At 37.3% G+C, this 25,567-nt stretch overlaps 1 protein-coding gene across 2 annotated transcripts; it reads right to left on the bottom strand.

The window, feature by feature from the left end:
- Positions 1-263: 263 nt before the first annotated feature.
- LOC149846607 (IAA-alanine resistance protein 1-like) lies at positions 264-15,167 on the bottom strand. 2 transcript variants are annotated; one of them, XM_089998093.1, is made up of 11 exons: positions 14,647-15,167; positions 14,458-14,541; positions 14,271-14,320; positions 13,419-13,470; positions 11,837-11,965; positions 9,523-9,785; positions 1,899-2,054; positions 1,685-1,792; positions 1,229-1,330; positions 1,103-1,147; positions 264-526 (listed from the first exon to the last, which is right to left on the bottom strand). In XM_089998093.1, the coding sequence occupies exons 1-11, from the start codon at positions 14,993-14,995 to the stop codon at positions 374-376; spliced, it is 1,491 nt and encodes a 496-aa protein (XP_089854219.1). In that variant the 5' UTR covers positions 14,996-15,167; the 3' UTR covers positions 264-373. The 2 variants fall into 2 exon arrangements, with proteins under 2 accessions (XP_089854219.1, XP_089854221.1); XM_089998095.1 differs by lacking the exon at positions 11,837-11,965 and having other exon boundaries at positions 9,523-9,782; positions 14,647-15,163.
- Positions 15,168-25,567: the final 10,400 nt, after the last annotated feature.

Here is a 25,567-nt window from a genome sequence, read left to right on the forward strand (position 1 = left end):
TGCTCCATCAATGCAACGAGTTAGAGTCATGATGTCATCAGTCATCACCAATGTAAATCATAACTTCGTAAGAATATATCTCCACCAGCCTTATCATCCCAAAAAGGATACTCTCTACCAACTTTTCTTTTATTAGTTCCTTTTCCTGTTCACAGATCATGAGTCATGACTTCATGTACCCAGCAGCACCGTCCTTTTCTACTTTTTTGCTTTTCTTTGGTGTGAAAGAAATACGAGTATGGAAGGTGTTCTCTACATTTTTGTTCTAAGAAAATGTAAATCCCACATATATAACTCGTAGTTTTCTAAGAGAGAAAATACATAGAAATGTTGAGTAGCAACATGATCAAAATGAATACAACATGAATGTATTTTACTCAAACAGAGATATACAGAGAGCAACCGACATGCCCAAGATCAGGGAAATCAATTGGACTGCGGTGCTTCTAAAACTCGAATTTCCTATGTTCATTTCTGGGAGCACTCCAGCAACTGCAATATAGATGAACCCTCCTGCTGTAAATCCCTGCACAAACTTTTGAGTGTCAAAATATGCCTATTAAGCGTTTTTTTTTTCTAAAACACAGAATGTGCAGAGTCAAGTAATCATCCCAATCGATCCAACTGAATAAAGAGCACTTATGGATGAACCTATCAGTTAGGTAAATGTCACAAATATGGCTGATATTTTGAAAAAAAAATGTCATTTTTTATGCAGTCTCGAGATGGAGACCATACCCATCTTGAGAAATGCCATGATGGGTGGCTATCAGCGGTGCCCTTTTGAAAATATTGCCAAAAGGCTTAATTTAAATTTGTTGATATTTTCAACCATTTTGAAAATATTGCATTTTTATTATAATGTGTAAAACAATTTTGCAACGTGTGAGTGTGTATTCTATATGCCAATATTTTTCAGAAATTTCTTGAGGAAAACCAGAATTTTCAAAATATCTTGAGATTTTCCCTCCCCAAGTTTTTTTGCAAGAACCAAAATCCGAAAACATAGTAACCACCGTCCATCTGAGATGGGCAGGAAATGACGTGCTTGGTTAGCTGATATCATGGTTATGCAACGCCCATGTTATGCGATCAACCTTACCTCTATCAGAGAAGAGTGGCCGGGGTCTTGTCCTAATATCAGAGCCTGCAGGAAGCATTGCTACATGAGAAAATCTTTCCTTCTCAGGGAAGTTTTAACACAATAGACATTGTTCCATATGCTCACCAGTGCAGTTCCTGCTAGTGCCACCAGTGCTGATAGAAAATTGAAAAAAAGAGCTTCAAAGGCGCTAAAGCCTGATCTAACCAAGATTCCAAAATCGCCTACCTGCATAGGGCGGAAAAGACAATGAGTTCCCCAATACTTAATGAGAATTACACCCAACCACACATTCGAATTTAATCATTGTCTTGAAAGTATTAATTTTTCGCTACATGATCTATATCAGGATTGTACTACAGTTCAACTGTCTACAGAGTAAGAGGTATGAAGATGGACGAGTCCTACAGGATGTATAAAGATAGGAGGGTCCTGCACAGGATATACGAAGATTGGACACACGTGTGCACACACCCACACACACAAGGTCACATGCAATATTCAAGTACACCTGTCTTGAATCTTGATACAACTAGATGAATAGAACTTTTCAGCTAGCTCCTGACAAGAAAAGAAAAGAACCTCTTGAGGTAGCTCATGTGCTAGCAGAAACAATGTTCTGGACCAGCCACCAATTGAACCATAAAGTAAGAAAGCACTTCCTAAAGCCATCCCATCCGTAAAATTGTGCTGCAACATTCACAAATATTGTATCTGATTACATGAGTATGAAGTCAATGACATATTTGCAAAAGGAAATCAGAGATAAGATGTGCGTTGATGAACAGAAACTTACTACACCATCAGAAAAAAGATTAAGATAACCAAATACTAAGTTTGAAGGCTGTTTTGATGGGTCTTTATCAGTCACAGCAGCCACTGCAGTGATATTGTTTTTGGCAGAATCTGATGTTTCTTTCTTATCTTCATCACGTTCAATAGAGGCTTTCCTCTGCACAGAAGAATCTGCAACATTATTGTGGTTTAATGAACACTAAGCAAATGAAGTTTTATACATAAAGTGTGAATTTCAAGAATCTTTCAGAACAAACAACTAGCAGCCCAAGTTAGCCTCCTACTCTTTATTGTGAGTACAAGTAAATGGTCCATAGGTAACTAAAATTCAAAATAGTTCCTGCAACATAAATCCAAATTGAAGGGGGATGGTCCTACCCTTTTTCCGTTGGGTCCCGTTAGGACCCTCTAAAAATCATACTTTTACGTATTTTTTGCTTGATCTGAACCGTTAGACGTGTTTATCATTCTTTATTTACTAAGGAACAAGCTTTCTTTCAAATTGATTTGATGTAAACATAATATTTTATCATCAAATTTTAGTATAATATCAACCCTTGATTTTTTTACCTCTTTAAAATACATCTGAGCATAAAAAATCTCAATCAAATACATGTTCTCTATTGAGTAGACAATGGCAAACACATCTTACAGTTCAGATAAAACAAAAAATACTTGAAAGTACGATTTTGGAGGGTCCTAACAGGACCTAACGAAAAAAGGAGTTGGACCATCCCCTTTCTCAAATCCAGGTATATAAAAGGTTCTATCACATATGGACTATTGAGACTGTACGTTGTTTGTTCACTGGTCTGGATCTGGACCCAATGACCTTATGTAACATCTTTTGTATTACTGTTATTATTGGGTCTGTCAGACCCGATCCAAATTGTAACATATATAATATGAAATATAGGGCACGACGGTGTGTGGAGGATTATTTTCAGCAGCTGCCGCCCCTTGCTCAATGCATCTTCTCCTTCTTTGTTGACAATAGCTTGAAACACACATTCTCACATGGTATCAGAGCAGGATCACATCTGACTTCAGTTCAAGGGCGTGAAACAGATTCCAGAAAGTGTCTCGAGAGATTCATCTTCTGTTCCAGGTTAGCAAAAAAAAAAATTCTGTCTTCTATTTTCTTTATCTTTCTGTCTTATCTTTTCTCTCTGTTTCCTCCATCTGCTCCATATTTTTCTTCCAAAACCATTCAATCTTTGGTTTTCAAAATCAAACTTCTAGTTTTATTTTGATTTAATCTTTGGATTTCAGATCTGGTTTTCATTCCAGATCTGTTCCTCTTCTTATTCTCAACGTCAAAATTCATTTTTTACCCATCTTTCTCGTTGATTCCAGATCTGATTAGTGCATCAGATCTGTTCCTCCAGATATGTTTCTCTTCTTATTGCCGACGTCAAATTTATTTTTTACCCATCTTTCTCGTTGATTCCAGATCTGATTAGTGCATCAGATCTGTTCCTGCCTTGGACTTGTTCCTGTCTTGCATTAGCATCAGCTCTGACTATTCACGTTAGAATACTCATCTTACAAATTTTATTGGGTTTCAAATCAGCATACCCAATTTTCGTCAGACTTGACTTTATATCTTTGGAATCTGCGAAAGTCTGATCAGACTCTTACAGATCGTGCAAGTGAGTCAGACCTAAAAAAAAAGGTGGTGAACTCAGATTGTTGGGCCGATTGTTTCTCTGACTTGTTGGACTGTCTTGTTGATCTATTTCTCGTTCTTCTCTTCAACACTATTTATTCTTATTCTCTTCATGGATTCTCCTTCTCTCCCATCGAGCTTCCTTGGCCAACTTATTTCCGAGAAACTCACCAACTCGAATTACTTAATTTGGAAGAGGCAAATATTGCCTTTTATTAGGAGTTTGGATCTCTCTAGATATCTTGATGGATCTGTCCATGCACCACCAGAGTTTGTCTTGCAAGAGGAGAGGTGATAAAGAAGAGGTTTTCAACACATTGGTTCGTAATCCAGAATTCGCGGCATGGAGGAAAAAAAATCTGGCGATTGTGGCATACATTACCTCTACCCTTTCCCAAGAGGTATTAGTGGCCATTCAAGATGAATGTTCAACTATGGAGTTGTGGCAGATATTGGTGCAGACTTATTCACAGATCTCAGAGGCCAGGATTCTGCATTTAAAGAGAGAGTTTCAACTTTTGAAGAAAGAAAATTTATCAGTCACGGAGTACATGAACAAAACCAAGACTATCACAGATCAACTGGCAATGGTAGGTTGTGAGATCCCTGATAAAGATAAAGTTCAACAAGTACTGAATGGTCTTGGGCCGGACTATCACATGTTGGTCACCTCCCTCCTATGTCTCCCTTCATTGCCCAATTTTGAAGATCTTCGTGCAAAGCTACTATAATATAAAGTTACCATTAGAGGTGAGGGGATGACTATGAATTCCAGCAATCAGGATGTGTTAGTCATAGGAATGGTGCTAGGAAGGGGACGTGGTGGTTTTAAAGGAGGACGAGGACAGGTAAGAAATGGTCAAGGAGGTCGTGGATTACTGCCCACACCCAACATGCCGACTAACACCTTCTCAGGGAACCAAAACTTCTGAAATGTACCAACATGTTATCAATGCAACAAAAAGGAGTACATTAAAGCGAATTGTTGGTATAATCCACAAAACAAAGGCAAGAATAATGGCGCTGGAGCTTTCACCAGAGGAAAGGCAAGAGAAGAATCTAAGGATGATCAAAGGGATAATGTGAAGAACCTTTTGATTTTTGCTCTTTTAGGGTTGAACTTCAAACAAAGTGAACAAGGGACTTGGTACATTGACTTCGGGGCTGCTGCACATGTGACAGGTGATATCGGTAAGATTTCAAGGCCCGTTTCTTATCGTAGAAAATTTAGTATTAAAACTGAAGATGGTGCTCTTCATCCCATCTCTCATACTGGAAATGTCACTCTTTAACTTCTTACTTCTTCTTTACAATTGTCTGGTGTTTATTATTCTCCCAACATCGTCAAAAATATTGTTTCTGTTTCTAAAATTGTTGATGATACTAATTCTTCTGTCGAATTTACTCCTTTATGTATCAAGGATCTTCTCACGAAGAAAACGCTCGTTGAAGGAGAACGGCAGGGGAATATGTATGTCATCAAGGAGTCTTCATCTGTTCGTGATGTTTCGCCAAAATCACAGGTTGTCCAAGCATTGTCATCCGAAAATTGTTTTTGTTTATCTTAGTGTAATAAGCCAAGAATCTGGTATCGTCGTTTGGGTCATTGTAATCGCTCATCCGTTGAGAGACTTGCGTCTGGTGGACTTGTTCCACGATATAGTTTGAGTGTTGACTCTAATTTTTCACTTTGTTTCAGTTGTCAATTATGTAAGAGCCATGTTCTTCCTTTCAATTCAATAAATCAATGAGCTTTTGTGCCTTTTGAGATTGTTTATTCTGATGTCTGGGGACCTGCCCCACAACCCTCATTATCAAGTAATCGCTATTATGTTACGTTTATCGATAGTTATTCCAGATACACTTGGATTTACTTTATGAAGCATAAATCCGAGGTATTTAAGCTTTTTTGTTCATTTCATGCTCTAGTATGTAATCAGTTCTCGTCTAAAATTCAATGTTTCCAATATGATGGTGGGGGGGAGTATTTATCAAAGAAATTTACTGAATTTCTCCAAGACAACGGAATAAGCCGTCGAATTTCCTGTCCTTATACACCACAACAAAATGGTGTGGCGGAAAGAAAACACCGATACATTATGGAAAGTGCATTGAGCATGTTACATGATACTCACATCTTCTTAAGTTTGTAGACTGAAGCCTTTCATTCCGCTATGCACATTATAAATCGTCTGCCAATGAAGTTGCTAGATAATCAATCTCCTTATTTTTACACTCTTTGGTGTTCACCCTAACTATAATGAATTGTGAGTGTTTTACTGTGTATGTTATGTTCATATTGATAGTTCTCAACGTAACAAGTTTCAGGACAAAGCGTACATGTGCAAGTTCGTTGGTTATGCTGATCAGTACAGAAGGTATCGTTGCTATAATCCTACCACTAATCGAATCAGAATATCACGGAACGTTGTATTTGATGAGACCAATATCGAGGATTTAGTGAAGGTAAATGGGCACAACAAAGATGTTGAGAGCTATCAACCATGGCTTGCGACTGAGCTATTTGATCAGATAGAGAGACATGGCTCTTCACCACATCATTCATTACCTGTTGAACCCAATGGGTCAAATGCACAGATGCAAAGGGAAGAGTCATCAGATGCACATAACATTGCAATACCTGTCCCAGATATCACAAAGTATCAAGGAGTTGTCTACGTGCGATGGAATAAGAATAATGCTCAGTGTCTTGATGTGCAACTCAGAAAGTCTGATAGGATTTGTCATCCCATTGAGAGATGGGTAAGTTATGACAACTTTTTCACAAAATTACAATTATTCATTTCTCAGATTGAAAAACAAGATGAACCCATTAGTTTTGTACAAGCTTCTATGTCAATCAAGTGGGTTGAGGCTATGAATGAGGAGATGGAGGCTTTACATGAGTGAGGGACTTGGGAGATTGCCCCTAAACCCTCAGAAAAAAATGTTGTACGGTCTAAATGGGTTTATAAGATAAAATACAAACATGATGGATTCATTGAGCGCTACAAGGCGAGACTAGTAGCAAAGGGGTTTACTCAAGAATATGGGCAAGACTATGAGGAGACTTTTAGCCCTGTGGTCAAGATGGGAACCATTCGATTAATCTTGTCTTTATCGGTTCAATATGGATGGACTCTCAGTCTATGTCACATGAGTGCGGGTGCGGGTGCGGGTGCGACATGGGTGCGGCGCAATTTTAAAAATTTTGGACACGGGGACTCGGTTATATATATAGATATATATAGATATTTATTTATTTAAAAAAAAATCATGACTGTGCACCGTCACTGTGACTGTGCACAACAGTCTATATATATATATATATATATATATATATATATATATATATATATATATATATATATATATATATATATATATATATATATATATATATATATATATATATATATATATATATATATATTAAAAATATATATATATAAAATCATTTCTTTTAGTTTTTTCACCCTAAAATAGATGAATATAGACTCGGTCAACATTGACTGAGTCCAAAACGAGGACGGACTCTGCCTCGATTCGTTGACTGAATCTAGGCCGTGTCCTAAGCCGCACTCGTGTCTGCACCCGTGTCGGGGCGTGTCGACTCGGGTGCGCCGCCTCCCTAGCCGAGTCCGTGTGACATAGCTCTCAGTCAACTTGATGTTAAAAATGCCTTTTTGCATGGCACCCTGAAAGAAGAAGTGTATATGGAGCAGCCTCCTGGTTATGCAAAACACAGTCCCAGTAGACATGTTTGTAAACTCCGAAGAGTCATCTATGGGTTAAAGCAGGCTTCTCGTTCGTGGTTTGATAGCTTCACTTGAAATTCAACGGCACGGGTTCCTTAGGTCTCATCTCGATCATTCACTGTTCATTTTCCAAAATCATCAGGTGAACACTTTACTTCTCATATATGTGGATGATATTATTATTACTGGGAACTCTACTGAACATATAGAAGCTACAAAAGACTTGTTGAGTCGGCAGTTTAAGATGAAAGATTTGGGTGTTTTGCGTTATTTCTTGGGGGTTGAGGTCGATCGGCATGACGGATATCTTTTGTTAACTCAGCACAAATATACATTAGACATATTGGATAAGGCAGGTATGAAAGACTGCAAACCGTTGTCTACTTCTAGCATACTTAATCACAAGCTTAGCTCACAGTATGGGGAGAGGCATATGGAGATCCTAGGCAATATCGAAGTCTTGTGGGTATGCTTCAATATCTCACCTTCACTAGACCAGACATTGTGTATGCAGTGAATCAAGTCTCATAATTCATGCATGACCTACACACAAGACATATGAATGCAATTAAGAGAATTCTTCGATATTTAAAAAGAACTCTCGGAGATGGCCTAGTCTATCATTAGTCTAAATCTAAGGGTGAGAGACATCGACTTGTTGTATATACCGACGTCGATTGGGCTGGAGATCCAAATGATAGACGGTCGATTTCTGGGTACTGTGTTTTCATTAATGAAAACTTAATAGCATGGAGTAGCAAGAAGCAACGTGCAGTTGCACGATCCAGCACTGAGGCTGAGTATCGATCCATGGCAGCAGCTACAGCAGAGGTTACATGATTGAGGCATCTCCTGACTGAAATAGGAAAAAATATTTTGCCCACTACCCTTTTATTCGATAATCAGAGTGTCATATAGATTGCCTTCAATCTTGTTCACCATAGTCGCACAAAGCATATAGAAATTGATCAGCACTTCATCCGGCAAAAGGTAGAAGATAGAGAAGTGAAACCAGCTTACATTTCGACGACTGATCAGGTGGCTGATTTGTTCACTAAGGGGCTTACGAGCATACGATTTTGGTTCTTGAAGAACAAGTTGTCCATGGTGCAAGACCATGCACAACTTGAGAGAGGATATTGAGAATGTACGTTGTTTGTTCACGGGTCTGGATCTGGACCCCTGGACCCGATGACCTTATGTAACATTTATGTAACGTCTTTTGTATTACTGTTATTATTGGGTCTGTCAGACCCGATCCGGGTCCCACAGACCAGATCCAAATTGTAACATATATAATATGAAATATAGGGCACGACGGTGTGTGGAGGATTATTTTCAGCAGCTGCCGCCCCTTGCTCAACGCATCTTCTCCTTCTTTGTTGACAACAACTTGAAACACACATTCTCACATGGACGAGCCCAAAAGTGCAGCAGAATCCACTAAATGAGGATCTTTGATGTTCGACAAGAGTATTCTCTGGTAATATTTTTATAGCCTTAGTATTACTAATCTCGGCCACATACACATCATAAGGCCGAGAGATAGGATGCACAAGTATGCAGCACATGGTAAATGTGCAAATGTTCTTTGAATACAAACAAAAGGAAAATTTATTAGAAAGAGAAAAATACAGGTACAAGGAGGACAGGAAGTAAGCAAGAGACAACGCGAAGAAGAATAACAAAATACTGGCAAAGGTTAAAATCAAAGTCACAGGAGCTAGTTGGAGGTTACAGGTTGCTCAGTGCCCAAAGACCTGATACAAAGGAGAGTGGATTTTGAACTAGAAATCATGGGTCTCCGGTAATCCACCAATTTTGGTTGCAGTAATGACGTCATTCAGAAAAATATTTCCCCACTAGAAACAAAACAATATATCATTTTCCATAATCATAATGCATGCAGGCAAATGGCCTAAGCATTATTTAGAAAAATATGAAGCTCAGTTCTCATGAAAGAAACAAAAAATGAGAAATGTATCTGAAATTCTTTTGTGCATTACAAAAGTCACAATACCACCTCATAAAGGAACATAAAGTAATAACAGAAAAAGTTGACATGCAAATCATCAAGAATAGAGTGTCAGAAAATCTGTCTCATCCAGAATTAAACTAACACAATCCTACCACATAAACATCACGTGCAATGAGAATAGACAGGATGAGTGGATTACAGACACGAGAAAATGACCAACCTTATGAAGAGAGTCATGTTGACAATCTTTTGTACCCCCATTGGCTTCTCCACCCAATACTTCTGTATTGGATGCCATCTCTGATTTGTGTTTCCTCTTATCAACCACTGGATTCAGGTGATCACTCGACTTCTCATGGTCCTTCAAATTTTTGCCTTTCGGTCCATGGTGATGAATGTGACCAAAAGCATGTGGTTCTTTTCCTGCACTATCTTCAACATACCTTACAATCTTTTCAACAAGTAAGAAAATCACTATTCCTGCTGCATCCATGACAAAAGAGCAATGAGGACATGCCTACTAAGTTCAAAAGAAAAAGAAAAACATATTAATAGCATATAAAATGCAACTAAGACTACAAAATCCTAGAAAACAAAGTAATAAGGAAAACCTAAGCCTTCAAATATTGTTGGGTGTTAATTTTCCGGTTGATGTAAAGCAGGGGTTATCCTCCAGCTTTTTTTTAATTGAAAAAATAGAGAAATTCCAAATAGGGCCAACCTTTTGGCCCTAATTCCAAAAATGGCCCTCACATTTCTGAAATTCCAGAAGCAGGCCACTGTTATCCTGGAAACTGCCAAACAAGAGCCTGCATTTATTATTGTCCTTTAACTCAGGTTAAATCATAAGTCAAATTACAATAATAGCCTTCATCATTAAGAGTTCAATTCAAATTTCAAACTGTTCACCTTTTGCTTTTTATGATGATGAATTGAGTATTTCTTAATCATCAAATGACAATACAGGAAACCAAAAAGGAAACACATTTTTCAAGATGATAGATGTTGACCTGAGGTCCCTATATGACTGTTTTCAGGAAAAGTATGGCCCATATTTGGAATTTCAGAAAAGTGAGGCCCATTTTGGAATTAGGGCAAAAGGTTGGCCCCTAAATGCAATTTTCCCCAAAATAATATTAGAGAGCAATTTTTGTTCTTGATATAATCTTGTTCTATGTGTGATTTAAGTTGGGCTCCCTTTTACAATTGTAGATGTTTGGCTGTAGGAAGTAGGTGTGTGTTAGGACCAAGTTTTCTACTATTTGCTCTTTTTCATATTTGGCACAATGCAATTTAAATCTATTTACAAAATGCAGAAAAGCAATGTTGGATCTAGAATTTAACAATAATTGCCTGGGACTCTAGAGAAAATAGGGCACAGGCTGCTTAAGCTCCAATCTTTCTGGTCTGGATACTCAAAGTTTTGTGTGTGCATCTGTGTGTATCAGTGTTATAAAAAACGCACCTTGAGGCGCAAAAGGCGTGCCTCGCCTTGAGGCGAGGTCCTCTGCACCTCAAGGCGCAAGCCTGAGGCGTGAGGCACAAAAAAAAAACAGAAGAAGAAGAAGAAGAACATATCATATTATGTAATCAGTTACAGATTCCAGTTAATCTCATATTTTTTAGTACTTATTTGAGATTTTCTATTGCTTATTGGTTGTTGTTTTATAGGACATTATATTTTTCAATTATATAATTAATTTTTCAGTTATGTAATCAGTTTCTTAATTATGTTTATATGTTAATCTCATATTCTTTAGTACTTATTTGAGATTTTCTATTTCTTATTGGTTGTTACTTCATCAATAAAGCATTTCTTTATTTGTTTGTATTTTTAGATTTTTTTATAATTTTTTTAAAGTTAAAAAAAAATTGAGGCTTACGCCTCGCCTCAGTTTTTGGTGGAGCGCCTCAACGCTTTTCACAACACTGGTGTGTATAATTTGCTCTTGTGCATGCATGTGTGTGGATGGCGTGGTTTGTTATTTATGGCTATGCAGGCAATTGTTGAATTGGAAGTTATCAAGTTAACCAAATAGCTTTTTGTTGTAATATTGCTCAGTATTATAATACTAAAGTTTGCCTGTATCTGCATAAGTAAATCACATGCAACCATATTAAGTTTCTGCACAGCTAAAACAGACCTAGTTCCACATGAAAAGAGAGTAAAAGAGGAAATATATTGCAAGAATTCTAAACATGACTTCAGAGGATCAGACAAGATTGACTCATCATGAACACGATTTCATATCTATGCAAACCTTTACACCAAACATGCATCTGCATGTACACATATTAATAAGTCTAGAAGTAAATTATAATAACTGTGCACCATGAAAAAGCATAAAAGTAGTTATCTTCTTTTATGTAACACAATTGTTCAGTCCTACATGTGAGGACATCAGGTCCATCACAATGGATTTAACATTTAAAAAGGAAGCATAACTTGTCTTGTGCAAAGATTAAAGAGCCCACATTGAAAATAAACGGCAGAAGTTCCAGTCCAATATGTTTAGAGTGTTGTCTGTACTCACACAGAACTGACAGTCCAACCGAAAGATCATTCAGAGAATGAGAATGTGATTCAGGATGTCCATGGTTGTGATGATGATTACGTCCATGGTCCAAATTTTGATCATGTGAGTGAGAATTATGACCACCACCTGGAAACTGTCACACTTCAGCACCAACTTCTTAATATAATAAAATGAAATGTCCCACATACACACAGGAAAAACATTTTTTTTTAATCAAGTGGACAATCTTCAGAGGTAGAGATTCAAACAAGTACATCAAAATACTTAAAGTGAAAAGGAAAAAAAGATTTTCCATCAAGGGACCATTGCTCCAAATAACTTTTAACAACAAAATTTTTCTGTAGAAACCAAAAAAAAGAGATGATCTTATTAAAAGGATGCCACTAATACAGCCAAAAAAATTGCTAAACGAGGCATTTTTTTGCTGGATACAAGAGTGAGATATTCTTGCCAATGAGTACAAAAGAGAGTGATAAAAGTGGCAAGATTTATATCTTGTTGAAGGGTGACTTTCAAATACTCGCCAAATTTATTCTCTGAATTAATCTATAAACCAACGCGTCGATGCTTTTCAAATAATCCTACAGATTTTTCAAAGTTAAGAAAATAACCCGTACTCTAGACCACCACTACCTTAATCACGTGTTAAGTAGCAGTTTAAAATTACTTCCATCCTTGTAGAAATGTATAAACTCCTTTTCCCTTGTGCTCCTTTACCTATTTTATGCTTAAAATGCAAATTCCCTTCCTTTTCTCCCTCATATCTTCTTCAACCACCATTTATATCTTCTTCTACTCCTAATGACTAATGTCATCTTAGAACAACCTCTTGCATCCATTTGCAAGAGGTCAGTGTTCCCATTTAAACTTCTTATCAGAAAAGAAAGACCATTATTATGTACTTAAGCAAACATGACACAATGGGCATTAGTTGTTCTTAAGTGCGCAAATTAGTTTTCTTGATAGACAGCTAACAGTATGTTTAGTATTAGATAGCTTGCTGGATATCTTTTAAACCCAAGCTAAATGTCATTTTAGTTGTGAAACTTTGATGTTTATATTAATAATATTAAAAGATTGGTGGATGTTTGAAGACATTTGGAGGCTACTCATTCAAATAATCAAAATGGATAAAAGATATCTTATTATTGATTAATGAGGTTTATATGTACTTAGCTACAAGAGAGATAGACTTTTAACTTCAGTATCTTCATTTTGGAAAGTGTTGCACATGATATGGATGACATATATGACATGTTTTCAAAATAAAAACAAAAAACTAGAAAGTTACTCAATAGGAGCCTTTTAGTCCAACAAAATTATCTGAATTGCTAGAGGTGTAGCATAGAGTTGTAAAAAAAATTTTTTAGTGACAGACAGAAACTATAGCTAGCTGTTCAACAAATTTCCATAGTAAACCTTCAAAAAAAGGACTTTATAATTCTGAAATCTCCTAAAACAAAATAGACAATACAAAATACAAAAAATTGGTAAAAACCAGCTGAACTTGTGCTGAAATATTAATTACAACAATGAAGGGGACAATACACATCGAAAAACATAGAAGATTTTATCATACCAAAAGCGTGTGGTAGCTGGTGAAGAAAAGCATCTCCTAGCATTGCTCCGGCCTGTCAATATAAGATTCATTTAGTTTCCATATACTAATCCAAACATAATTTGTATAATTCAACAGCTCGAAATGGAAATGTCTACATGATGACAGATCATCATTCCAGAAGCCTAAAATTGAACAATATGACTCTCTCAAAGCTGTGTGAGAGAGAGAGAGAGAGACACAGCAGTTATAATCATGCTGCGAGATATTTAGCATCCAAGTATTGTATTCAGTCCGTCTGAGAGCATATCAAGTCATATTGCCCATAGCCGATCATGCGTTATATTCAATATCCAACCCACATCTCACTTGGGATCCATGCATCTCACTTAGGAAGCATGAGGTGGGGGCCACGCAATTGAGATCTGGGGTGGGGATTGAATACAAAAACGGAATTGGTTACATACGATACTACCTAACCTGCTATCCCCGGTCTAGATCAACATTGTGACTCTCTTTTTCCAGTGTTATTAGTCAGGTTGCAGATAATCACTACTGGGATTTGAACACAAGTAACACGGGGTAAGATGTCATAACTCCACCATCAACCAAAACCACCTCTGATCTACACTATCACAGTTCTTTGTTTCTCTTATCAGGATGAAGATTCTGCAATTTTTACTATCCAGCGAGCTTATTACAGCCAATCTACACTACAACAATTAACATTCAAGGCATACTAAAATATTGCACATCTAGTTATGGAAGAATTGCACATGGATACTTAAATAGCGACAATCAGAACGGTTCAAACAATAGGAACAACAAACTTGATACAATGAGACAAACAGGTAGGGATTGAAAAAACCTAACTCCAAATGCAGCCAACGAATCGACCACCATCTTGGATGGCTTTCCTTTCACTGCAAAAACCCACAGAGCAAACCGAATTACAATCAATAACCGTATAAATATCGATCAAGAAACGCAAAGAACAAGAAATCAGAAACCAAAACTCCCAATTCACCGAAGAAAACGCTGGAAAAAGATAGACACTCACAGAAGAACACCGGCAAAAGAATGAGGCAAACTAAAGACGCCATGCTCACCAACATCGAGCAACCCATCGCGTGGATCCAAAGACCTTCCAAAAGAACCCAATTCACAGAAAACCATCAAACATCCAATAAGCTAAACCTTAATCCCCAACCGACCCCAATTGCCCGAATCCAACAAGGGGATGTCATACCCAATTTCGAAAGGTCGCCATTGCCGAACGCGAGATGATCGCCACGGCCGTCGTCGTCGTTGCGCGAACCGAAACCGAACGATTTCAGATCCTCTTCTTCCGCGAGTTCCTCCGGGAGCTTAATTCTGGAAACTCCCTCCTCCTCCTCATGATGATGATGATGGTCGTTGCAGAGATGATCATGATGGTCATGATGATGATGCATGTGGTCATGATGGACATGGAGATCGGAGCTCTCATGTCTAGTGGAGCCGCAAGAGCCCTGCGGCTCATGCGCCATGGTTGCCCCCAAGGACGATATCGCGACAAGGTGCAGGATCAGGAGAGCTCGAGCCGCCATTGAAGCCATTTCTGCGCCGGAATGGAGCTCTTGTGGAAAATCCTAACCCTAGGTCGTCGTCTTCTTCCGCCTTCGCCTGCTCACTTGGTCCACCTTACGGTCAGAAACGTGGAGACGCACCCACCGTAGCAGCCCTAATCCTTCTTTTGTGGTTCTTTGACTTCTTTCGCTAATCGCTACTGGAAGAAGAAGAAGACCGGGGATTTTGGAGCTAAATATTCGGGGGGCTGTCTTGTTGTTCAGAATCCCTCGTTCTGACAACTGTGAGGGTGTTTTTTTGTCGTCCATCTCAGAGATGGATGGTGATAAAGTCAAGTGAAGTGGCGCTGCATATCCGCCGCTGTCAACGGGGTCGGAGACCAATCGGACCCGCAGGAGTTAGCCCTACCAATTGGTGATGGGTACGGGTCGATCTAAGTATTATTTGAATCCGGCCTTATCGGATCTGGCCTAATTGCCAAATTGGAACCACAGTTGAGTGGGAAAATGGTAATACTAAATCCGATTCGGATTAGCTAATTAGACATTTCTTATTGGTAAACATAGTTTGCAAAACTCCCTTTCAAACATGAAACTTAGATATTTTTCAAACAAAAAAAAAACTGCAAAAAATGTGTTCTTTTGAAAGTAACTTTTAGAACACAAAAAAATATGTTTAAATAAATACTTTAAAAAAAGCAATTATGAATCTAATTGGATCAGACCATGATTCAAATCACAATAATTCATGAAACTGGATATGATAGTTCTTATATGCTAATTTGATTTTCAAGTTAAAATCTCATATATATGGCTGTTTTTTAATCTTATTTTACAAAATTAAATATGAATTTAACTTGTATGTATTGTTAGCAGATTTTCTCGCAACTCAGTTTTCAGCGTTTTTTTCAACTGTCTTTTTTTAATGTGAAACATTTAAAATGATGTGATCTGTATTTGATAGGTTTTACCATTTCACGCGTGTTAAATACGCTTGTTTAGCAGGAGCTGTTGGGACGTTGCAAGTTCAAAACCCAAGGGTGCGATGTATAACTACGCCAAACCCCTCAAGGTCCTTTTTCAACCCCATGAGGTACACACAGTTTAAGCTTGCATGTGAGCGCACACACACATGCTACAGTTTGAAGTCGGAATTTCGCAGTCAGCACTGCCTTTCAACCCACCCTGCTACCACATGAGACTCAGCAATATGGGCTCGTAACCCTAGTGGGAACACATGGGATGGGGGAATCACATGTTAGTCAGGCTTGACATGGAAAAGGGTCATCATGGCGCACCTCCTCAAATAAAAATGAGAAAGAAAAATAAAACAAGCAATAAAGAAAGAATAAAGAGAAGAAAAAGATAAGGGGTTGAAATAGTGGGCCCCTCCTCAAATAAAAGACACAACTTTTGGAAAAAACAAGAAAGAAAGGGGAAGGATGGATTGACCTCCCCTCTATTCTCTTTAATACCAGATAAAACAAAGAAATAATAATAATAATAATAATAAAAATAAAGGCAAAGAGGAAAGATTTAAACTTACCTTGTTGGAGGTGGAACACCAATGATGAAAGAGGGAGTGTCCTCTCATCTTTCCCTTTAGTTTTGAGAAAATCCATCAGAAAGGGAGATCACATGCCATTTTCTTCTCCTCCCTTTCTATATCCCTCAAACATCTCTCTCTTTGTCCCTATTGATTCTATCTTTCAACTTTCTCTCACTTCCCTCTCATCTCTCTCACATGGTTGGAGCAAAGAGCCTTCATTAGAGGAGTTGCACAGTGTAGTTTAATGTTCATAGAGGGTGCACATGTGTAGGCTACACAATTGCCCATTTCTGCAATTTTTCTTAAGCTTCAACAAGGTAGGGTTCTTGTATCATTGTTCATGGACCTGGGTGTAAGGACCTACATCCCTATAGACATCAATCCATCGTGATTGTTGAGATCGATGACACAATGGCCGTGAATCAAATCGTACTATGATGAGTATAGATTCGAAGAAACATATTTTTATTTCAAACTTGTTCATCTAGTAAGATAGTCTAAAATCTGATTATGTATTGTGAATCGTGATTGATTATTCCAGATTTTGATGGTTTGACGTTTGAATTAACTTATCTCCTTTGTTTCTTTTAGATTTTTGGTTCTACATATATATTGATATTCATGTGCATTGATTTTGACTAAGATGCGACTCAGAAAAAACTGATTTATGTCTAAGTGTTGTTTTCATGTCTATGATTTCATAAGGAGTATGTTACATGTCAGTTATGGATTCATCTTTTGAGTATCAAGTTTTAATTTAGATGCGATACAAAAATCAAAATGTTTTAACAATGTATATATATACCTTCATTACGTGTTTTCAATTTCTAAAACAATACAACTCAGAATCTAATCTTACTCCCAATATATTTATATAGTTATTGATTTATACTACAAGAATAATGCGGATTAGCGACGAACGCTATCCAACGCTAATCCATCGTAAATTTGTCTTTGAATTGTTTAGTGATGGATTGGTGATGGCTTAGCGATGGATAGCGTTCATCGCAATTTCCTTGTTGCTAATTAGCGACAGAACTGATTTGTCGCTACTTTCGTTGCTAATTTATGACAGATTAATTAATGTTATGATCCATTGCTAATCCGTCGCTAAATACGCACTGATTTGGTTTTACGACAGATACATATTCGTCGATAAACCATAGCTAAAATTTAACGATGAATATGTATTCATCTCTAATATTTGTCGCCAATTTAGCGGAGTGACTTGTATGGCACTTCTTTTGACCTCATGCTAGCATTGTCCCTTGTCTTTGGCTTGAAGCAAGGATGCCCACATGACGGACATGATCTGTTTTTTTTTTATCTTTGAAATACAACATGCAGTGAATTGGACAAGCATCTATCTTTTGATACCCCATACCTAGAGCGTTGACCATAACTTTTACACGGTAGAAATTTTATGACAATTTCTCATCTTTGGGCAACATACTCTTCACAATAGAGCACAGATGGTCAAAACATGATTGGCTCAAATTATACTCTGACTTCAAATTCAGTAGTTGAAGAACTGTAGACAAGATAGTGTGACTCTCTCAACTATTCCACAATGGCTCATCAGCATCTTTAAGTAAGTCATAAAATCTACTAGCTGCATTGTTTGTTGCTTTTTTCTCTACCCCAGTTGGTACATCACTAGGACTCATAGCATAACCCATAACCCAGTTCTGGTCCTGCCATATCAAATATCAAATTTACATATGAATTATTGTGCACTATATCCATCCGTGCGTTAAAATTGTTTCAAAATTCTTCACCGTGAAGCATTCAATTCTGATAACCACTAACAAAACTCTTCTTGTATAGGTGATGTCTAACGCCATGAGATTGTACAAATCGATTGTTCTTACACATTGTGCAGGAGCACCTGATCCAACCGGTGGAATCCACTATACTGACACTTGCCATTGCAAATTCAAAAAAATTATTGATACCATCCATATATTCAAGCGACACCTCATTATCAACTATCTTACGGTACATCCATTCACGGTTTGCAACCATTTTGTCTTATGATGTTACGGATATTAGCTTAACCAGTTAAAAGAGTATCATAATAATGCTATGATAAAGAAAATATCTAATTTATCATTCGTTGATGGTGGATGTAATGATTTGATATATATATATATATATATATATATATATATATATATATATATATCACATGATACAATCATTTTAAGCAGGTTTTCATGATATAATTTTACATGGAATGCATAATCAAATCGAAAATAACTTCATGCAAGCATAGATACTCATGTCAAACATTGCAATATATTTAATCATTTATATCACAACAATGTCAAATATGTACTTGCAGCAAATACACTCCAATATCACACTAACTACAATCATGACTAACACGGAATCCGAACTACAAAAATAAGAGCACTTCTATTCTCATACATTCAAATCATGTTGAACATGATCTCCTAACTCCAACAAAACAGTCCTAGATATTCACAACTAAGTGAGTGTGTGAGCAGAAAAGTGTTGCATCCAAGAAAGTAAATAGCATGTGATGCTCTTGCATCACTTATTCACCACGGGTATTTACCCGATTTGCATGCTTTTGCATTTGCATTTTTCTTGTTTCTTTTTGCATAGCATTTTAAGCCGCGTGCGATGCTTAGCATTAAGCAACGCACATTTTTCTTTGCTATGCACCTGTAATGCACATTACTCCTACCGGCCAAAGACAAATACACGAGAAGAAGCAGAAAAAAATAAGTTGTCGGCCAAAGACAAAGACACAGGCAGGGCCTCCTGCCGACTAAGCAAACACAAAGGCAGGGGGATGGATCCCCTGCAGCTATTACTTAAACAAGGGTAGGGGGGCGGAGCCCCCTGCCGGAAAGTACCAGCGGCAGAGGGCCCTGCCAGCATAGCAAATACAAAGGTAGGGGGGCAAATCCCCCTACCATTGTTGCTTAAATAAGGGCAAGGGGTGGAGCCCCTGTCGAAAAGTACTAGCAGCAGGTGGTTGGAGCCCCCTATTGGCAGAGCAAACACAACGGCAGGGTGGCAGATCCCCCTGCCATTGTTGCTTAAATAAGGACAGGAGGCAGAGCCCCCTGCCAGAAAGTACCAGCAGCAGGGGGGGTGGGGCCCCTGCCGGATTGGAAAGAGGGATAGGGGGGGGGGGGGGGGGAAGGAGGCGTGAGGGTACGAGAGACAAGTTCACCAGCGTGGTCGTTGTGGACTTTGGTTGAGTTGCCGGAGCTGGAGGAATAGGTGGTGGGTCGTCGGCGGGGTCGCTGAGGGAAGAAGGGGAGATGGTAGTGATCGAAGAGAGGGTGGTCGACGGTCGATGGTCGTCGGTGGCAGCAGAGAAGAAGGAGACGGTGGTGGTGTTCGGAGGGGTGGCTGGCGGCTTCGGTCATCGGTGTCAGCTCGAAGGATGGGAGGCGACAGAGGGGGATCGAGCGAGGGAGGAGAAAGGGTTGTGGATCGGCATAAGAGGGGAGAGAGAGAGAAAGCAGGGAGACAATTTCGTGCTCTAGATCAGTCATTTTACATCAAGAAGTAGCGACGGCTTAGCAACAGACATATTTTGTCTCAAAATATGTCGCTACTTAGTGATGAAAAAATTTTGTTGCTCATTTGTCGCTAAGTTGTGACAAAGTTTGAGACAGAATTTTTCTGTCGCTAATCCATCGTTAATTAGTGATGGAGTTTGAGACTGAATTTATCTGTCGCTAATTCGTCGTTACTTAGCGATGAATTTTAAGACAGAATTTGTTTGTCAATAATTCTGCAACTAATTTCAATTTTAAGGATGACTAGTTTTCTCTAGCTAATCCATCACAAATTTGTGACAGATTATTTCTATCGCAAATTTCCATCGCTAATTAACATTTTTCTTGTAGTGTTAACCCAATCCGAGATATAAATTTTTTTACAAAATACAATATTGTCAAGGCATATGGTTAATCTGATTTCATTGGTAAGTGTTGAATCTAATGAGTTGATTTCATGTCTGCCATCAATTATTGAATTTCAATGCAAGAAATTTATGTAGTTCTAGATCTAAACATGTATGAATGATGTGATAACTTGTGATCACATATGCGAATGCACTGGCGTGTTTGGAAAAAAAATAATATTTATATTTTTGCAAACCTATATATATATATATATATATATATATATATATATATATATATATATGCGTGTGTGTGTGAGCAGTGGATGTACTGAGCCTGCGTGACCTAGCCCCTTACCTCCGTGCTGACCCCAGGTCATGTCGGTCAGACCTGACCAGACCAAGATTGTCTGACCTAGCCTGATCTAGGTTTGTGCCATGTGCACCCGAGCGTAGCACGCGATAGCAAGGTGCACGACACCTGTTGGATGATATTGTTGCTTACAGCAGCATGCCATAAATTGGCAGGTTGGGGTCTGCACGACCCCCAGTCTGCTGGTTTCGGGCATAGCTGTGATAGTTACCAAGACTGCCATAGCCGAATAAAAAAAACAAAAACAAAAAAACTATGGCAAACCGGCTGGGGTCTGCCAAACCTCAGCTAGCTACTACTTTGTGGTTGACAGCAGGGTGGGTAGTAGTTGTTCCAGGTTGGGTTCAATCGAAAGCGCCTGCGTATAAAAAAAAATGGGAGGCAGCCTACTGTAGATCTTGAAACATATATATATATATATATATATATATATATTAAATCATACATATGTACATTAAATCAAATGTTTATATTTCATGAGTGTATCATTACTTTTGTTAAATGGATACTTATATGAATGATTGATTCTTATTGAAATTACGATAAAGGTAAGATTCATTAGGGTCTTACCCATCATTTTATGTGAACATAATGACATCTTTGTACAAGTTACAATTTTGATTACTTGTACACGAAAAGATTTATATATCTAACACAAACCTTGCAAAGACACATGATATGCTATATGCAATTGTGTTTCACATGAAATTATATATTTTGTTTTTGATATGAATATCATGACCATTGTCTCGAACATGAAAGTATGGCAGTGAAAGCATGTGTTTGATAATTTATATAATTGTGGACTTTTGCATGGTCAATGAATGTACGAAAACTCAGAACGGGTTCAATTGAACCTTGATAGTGCTACACGAGCACTTGGAATGTGTTTGTATGTCAGGGCAATACTATGTTGTGATGGTATCCTTAGTTCACCTGGGTTTGTGATCGAATTGGGCCAACGGGGTACTCCATATACACCCAGATAGTATTACTGAATAAAGTACATGAACATAAACATAAACATAAACATAAATAAAGGCCCGATTGGTTTCATACCGGGGTTTGTTTTCGGACCTCGTCGATGTTCTGACACCACGAGTACACTGGATGGGTGATCATATGGTAGCATAAAATAATGTATTAACTACCACACTGGTGTAGTTGGTGTTCTTGCCATGAAGGCTGACACATGTTGTACCTTGGTGCAGTACATGGACTCTTGAAACCTTGGTTGCCCAATGAGGCAGGTACAACAATGTCATAAATATTAAATTAATAAGTTTGATGCCCATTTGATACTGGTGCTACCTTAGAGAGGGTAGACGGTATAAACAATAGTGTGCTGGTGGTGTATGCCCAAGCTTGCTACGAGCGGCAACAGCTCAATGGTTCCTTACCCCAAAGACTTAGGAAACTTGGTTTACTTCTTCTGTCCTAGGTGGGTAAATCTTACAACTTCTGCAGAAGTTGGATGCATCCTAGAATTTTGCCTTTATGAGAGTTTTCTCAAACATTATACCGACCATTTAAAAATCTAATTCATATAGTTATTCGGGGTATTAAAACACTCAAGCATAATAAACTCCCAAATGGTCTCACTTGTCTCGGCGTAATCAAAATGTGTGTACCCATAAAGGGTTAATTATGGAACATAAAAGATAATTGTACAACTTTACTTCTCTAAATGCAAAGGACCTTATATATTGAGTTACGTGAATGCACTATGGTTAGTTTTGTTATATGTTCCAACATTTAATTTCTTATAATATATGTTATTTGAATTACATGCATGCACTATGATATGCCTTGAAGATGTTTCAACATTTAGATCATCATAATGCATACTCTTATACGTTTGATACATCGTTTGCATGCTTTAGGACAAGTTTTTCTATAGAGACTAATATAGTCTAACTGTTGTTTGCTAAAAATCTACAGGTCAGGAATAATGACATATGAGCTGTTGTGGGATGTTGCGTATGTGGTCATGATTCACACAATCTCTGGGGATCCTGGCCAATGATTATCTAATAGATTTTTTTTAATTTGAATACAACCATTATAATAACTCCTTTAAATTTGAATGCTATAAACCTCTGATTTTTATTTATTTTATTCAATGTCTTATTTGGATGATAACACCTGTAACTCGTACAAGATGTTCTCTATTCCTTTTAAAATTATTTTCTTTATGCTTATTATTTAAAAAAAATCAAAAAATTTGGGTGAAATTTTGGAGCATTATAGGTAAGGAGAAGGTTCACATGCTATAATGAGAATTTAAATATAGCCTTGTTTGGTATAGGAGATGTCAAGTGGATTATCGTTAATTAGTTGCATTTTGATACTAATATTCTTAGTTTTTTCTTTTTATACTAATTATGTGGCACTCGAATTCCTAGAACGAACTTGTTTCTACCTTGTTGCCAATATTTAATTTGTGTATTAGGCCATGAGCAATGAGAATAATCAAGAACCAGTGCCTATGAAAAAAGCATATTGAGATGACCGCACACAGAGCTTTCATTGAAATCTACCTAGAAGAGGTTCATAAAGGCAATAGACCCAAAACACACTTGACTAAGGTGACTTGGATGACCATGAAAAAAACATTTGCTAAATCAACTCACTTTGCTTACATGTCCAAGCAGTTAAAAAAACCACCAGGACGATGTGAAAAATGATTGGAAAGCGTGGATGTATATTTCTAAACAAACTAAGTTGGGTTGGGACCACATCTGACATACATACACTACATCGACTGAATTTTGGGTTGAGTTTACAAAGGTAAACTTGAAACATATTGTTTTTTTATAGAAAAGTCTTGAATTTTGGGTTGATTTGTTGTATATACACATTTTATGTTTTGTAGAAGTTTAAAAATTGCGATAAATTTAGGTTGAGAAGTCTTGAGTTTCCTAATGAATGTGATGTTCTCTTTGGGGGGACCACTACTATGGGTGAAGATATCTTGACCTCATCTGAAGTTCCTCCTTTAAGAGTTGAGGTTCCTACTACTGAAAGCAACACTCATGCAAACATAAGATTAGATGAGCTTGAGGAGGAGGAGGACATTGTCGATGTTGTTACTCCTACCAATAATGTGCTGCCTACATGATGTGAGGTATCAAATTTAGATGATATTGAGAACACATATTGTAGGAGGAAGTCTAGTGCAAATCAACTGATTGAGAGGTTTGACAGAATGTATGAGGCATTCAATGATAGATGAAGTAATACAAAGTTCAGCTTTATAGGTCAAGCAATCAAGCTTCTGGAGAGGATAGAGGGTTTAGAGAGACACAATGCTCTTCACGTATTTAGTTACAGACTCCTTAATAACAAGGAGAAGACCAAAGTATTCCTGGCACTTCAAAGTGACAAAAGTAGGCTTATATGGTTTAAGGATGAATATGACAACCATTGACACATTGATTTATGGGGTTGTCATAACTTTGATACTTTTATGGTTTGTATTTATTAAAACTTTGACACTTTGATACTTTGATGCTTTGATATTTGGATTTGTGTCTATTCATGATCGTTGATTTATAGACATGTAATCACTTTGATACCTTTATAGTCTCTTCTATTATATTATCTTATAGTTTGTGTATGTTTATTATGGAGTGGTTTATGTATGTTTAGCTCTGTGGTTACAAGAGCATTGATATTTATCTTCTGTATGCTTTGTGGATATTTAATAATCATATCATATGAGTATGCATTTATCTTTCATGTGAATGAACTTATGGTATTAATTGTAATTAGTAATTATTGATTCATATGAGTAAACATCAGATGATGAGAGGTTTGAAGAAGATTTGTTAGTACTTTCATCAATGGGTTGTATCATATCATATTTTTTGAATTATATGATAAAAGAGCTTATGCATAACTTATTCGTTTGTGGTATCCATCACATGCATCATATACTCGGGGGCCACTGGAGACTTTCTTATGATATCATTCACATAAGGAAGCATGTCTTTAAGAGACTGTAAAGTTATTTTAGAGACAATGATTTATTGCGTGATAGCAAAGAAGTCGGGGTAGATGAAGTAGTATTTATATTCTTCATCACTGTAGCTCACAATGAGAGGAATAAAATGGTACAGTACATGTTGAGTCATTCAAGGGAATCCATTAGTAGGCACTTTACTAATGTGTTGAATGCAATGATAACTTTGACTAGGAATATGATCATCTCACCAACATTTGGGGAGACACCTAGTTATATTTCTAGGTTAATGAATTATATGTTGTATTTTTAGGTAATTTTTTGTTCTTATTTTATAGTTATATGTGATTGTCTCGCCATGATTTGATCTAACACTTATCATTTATTTGTGTATATTTCTAATATTTTAGAATTGTGTTGGAGCACTGGATGGTACACACATGCATGCCACTATACCAGTGTATAAGCATGTTACATATATAGGACGAAAAAAAGTATGCATCCAAAATATTCTTGCAACATGTGATTTTAACATGAACTTTACATTCGCACAAGCTAGGTGAGAAGGGATGGTGAATGATTCTTGAGTTTTGAATAATGTAGTCAATACTCAAAAATATAGATTTCCTAAGCCCCCTACTAGTAAGAAGTTTTGTCTTATAAGTATACAAATATACTTGATTTGTCATATATTACATGTGCAATTATAATATATAACTGCTTATATTTTGTAGGAAAATATTATGTTGTTGACTCCGGATATGCCAACATGCCCAAATTTTTAGCACCATATAAAGAGGTTACATATCATCTTCAAGACTATCGAA

This window comes from Nuphar pumila, chromosome 2, assembly GCF_984573655.1.
Source record: "Nuphar pumila chromosome 2, dmNupPumi1.hap1.1, whole genome shotgun sequence".
Lineage (NCBI taxonomy): Eukaryota > Viridiplantae > Streptophyta > Magnoliopsida > Nymphaeales > Nymphaeaceae > Nuphar > Nuphar pumila.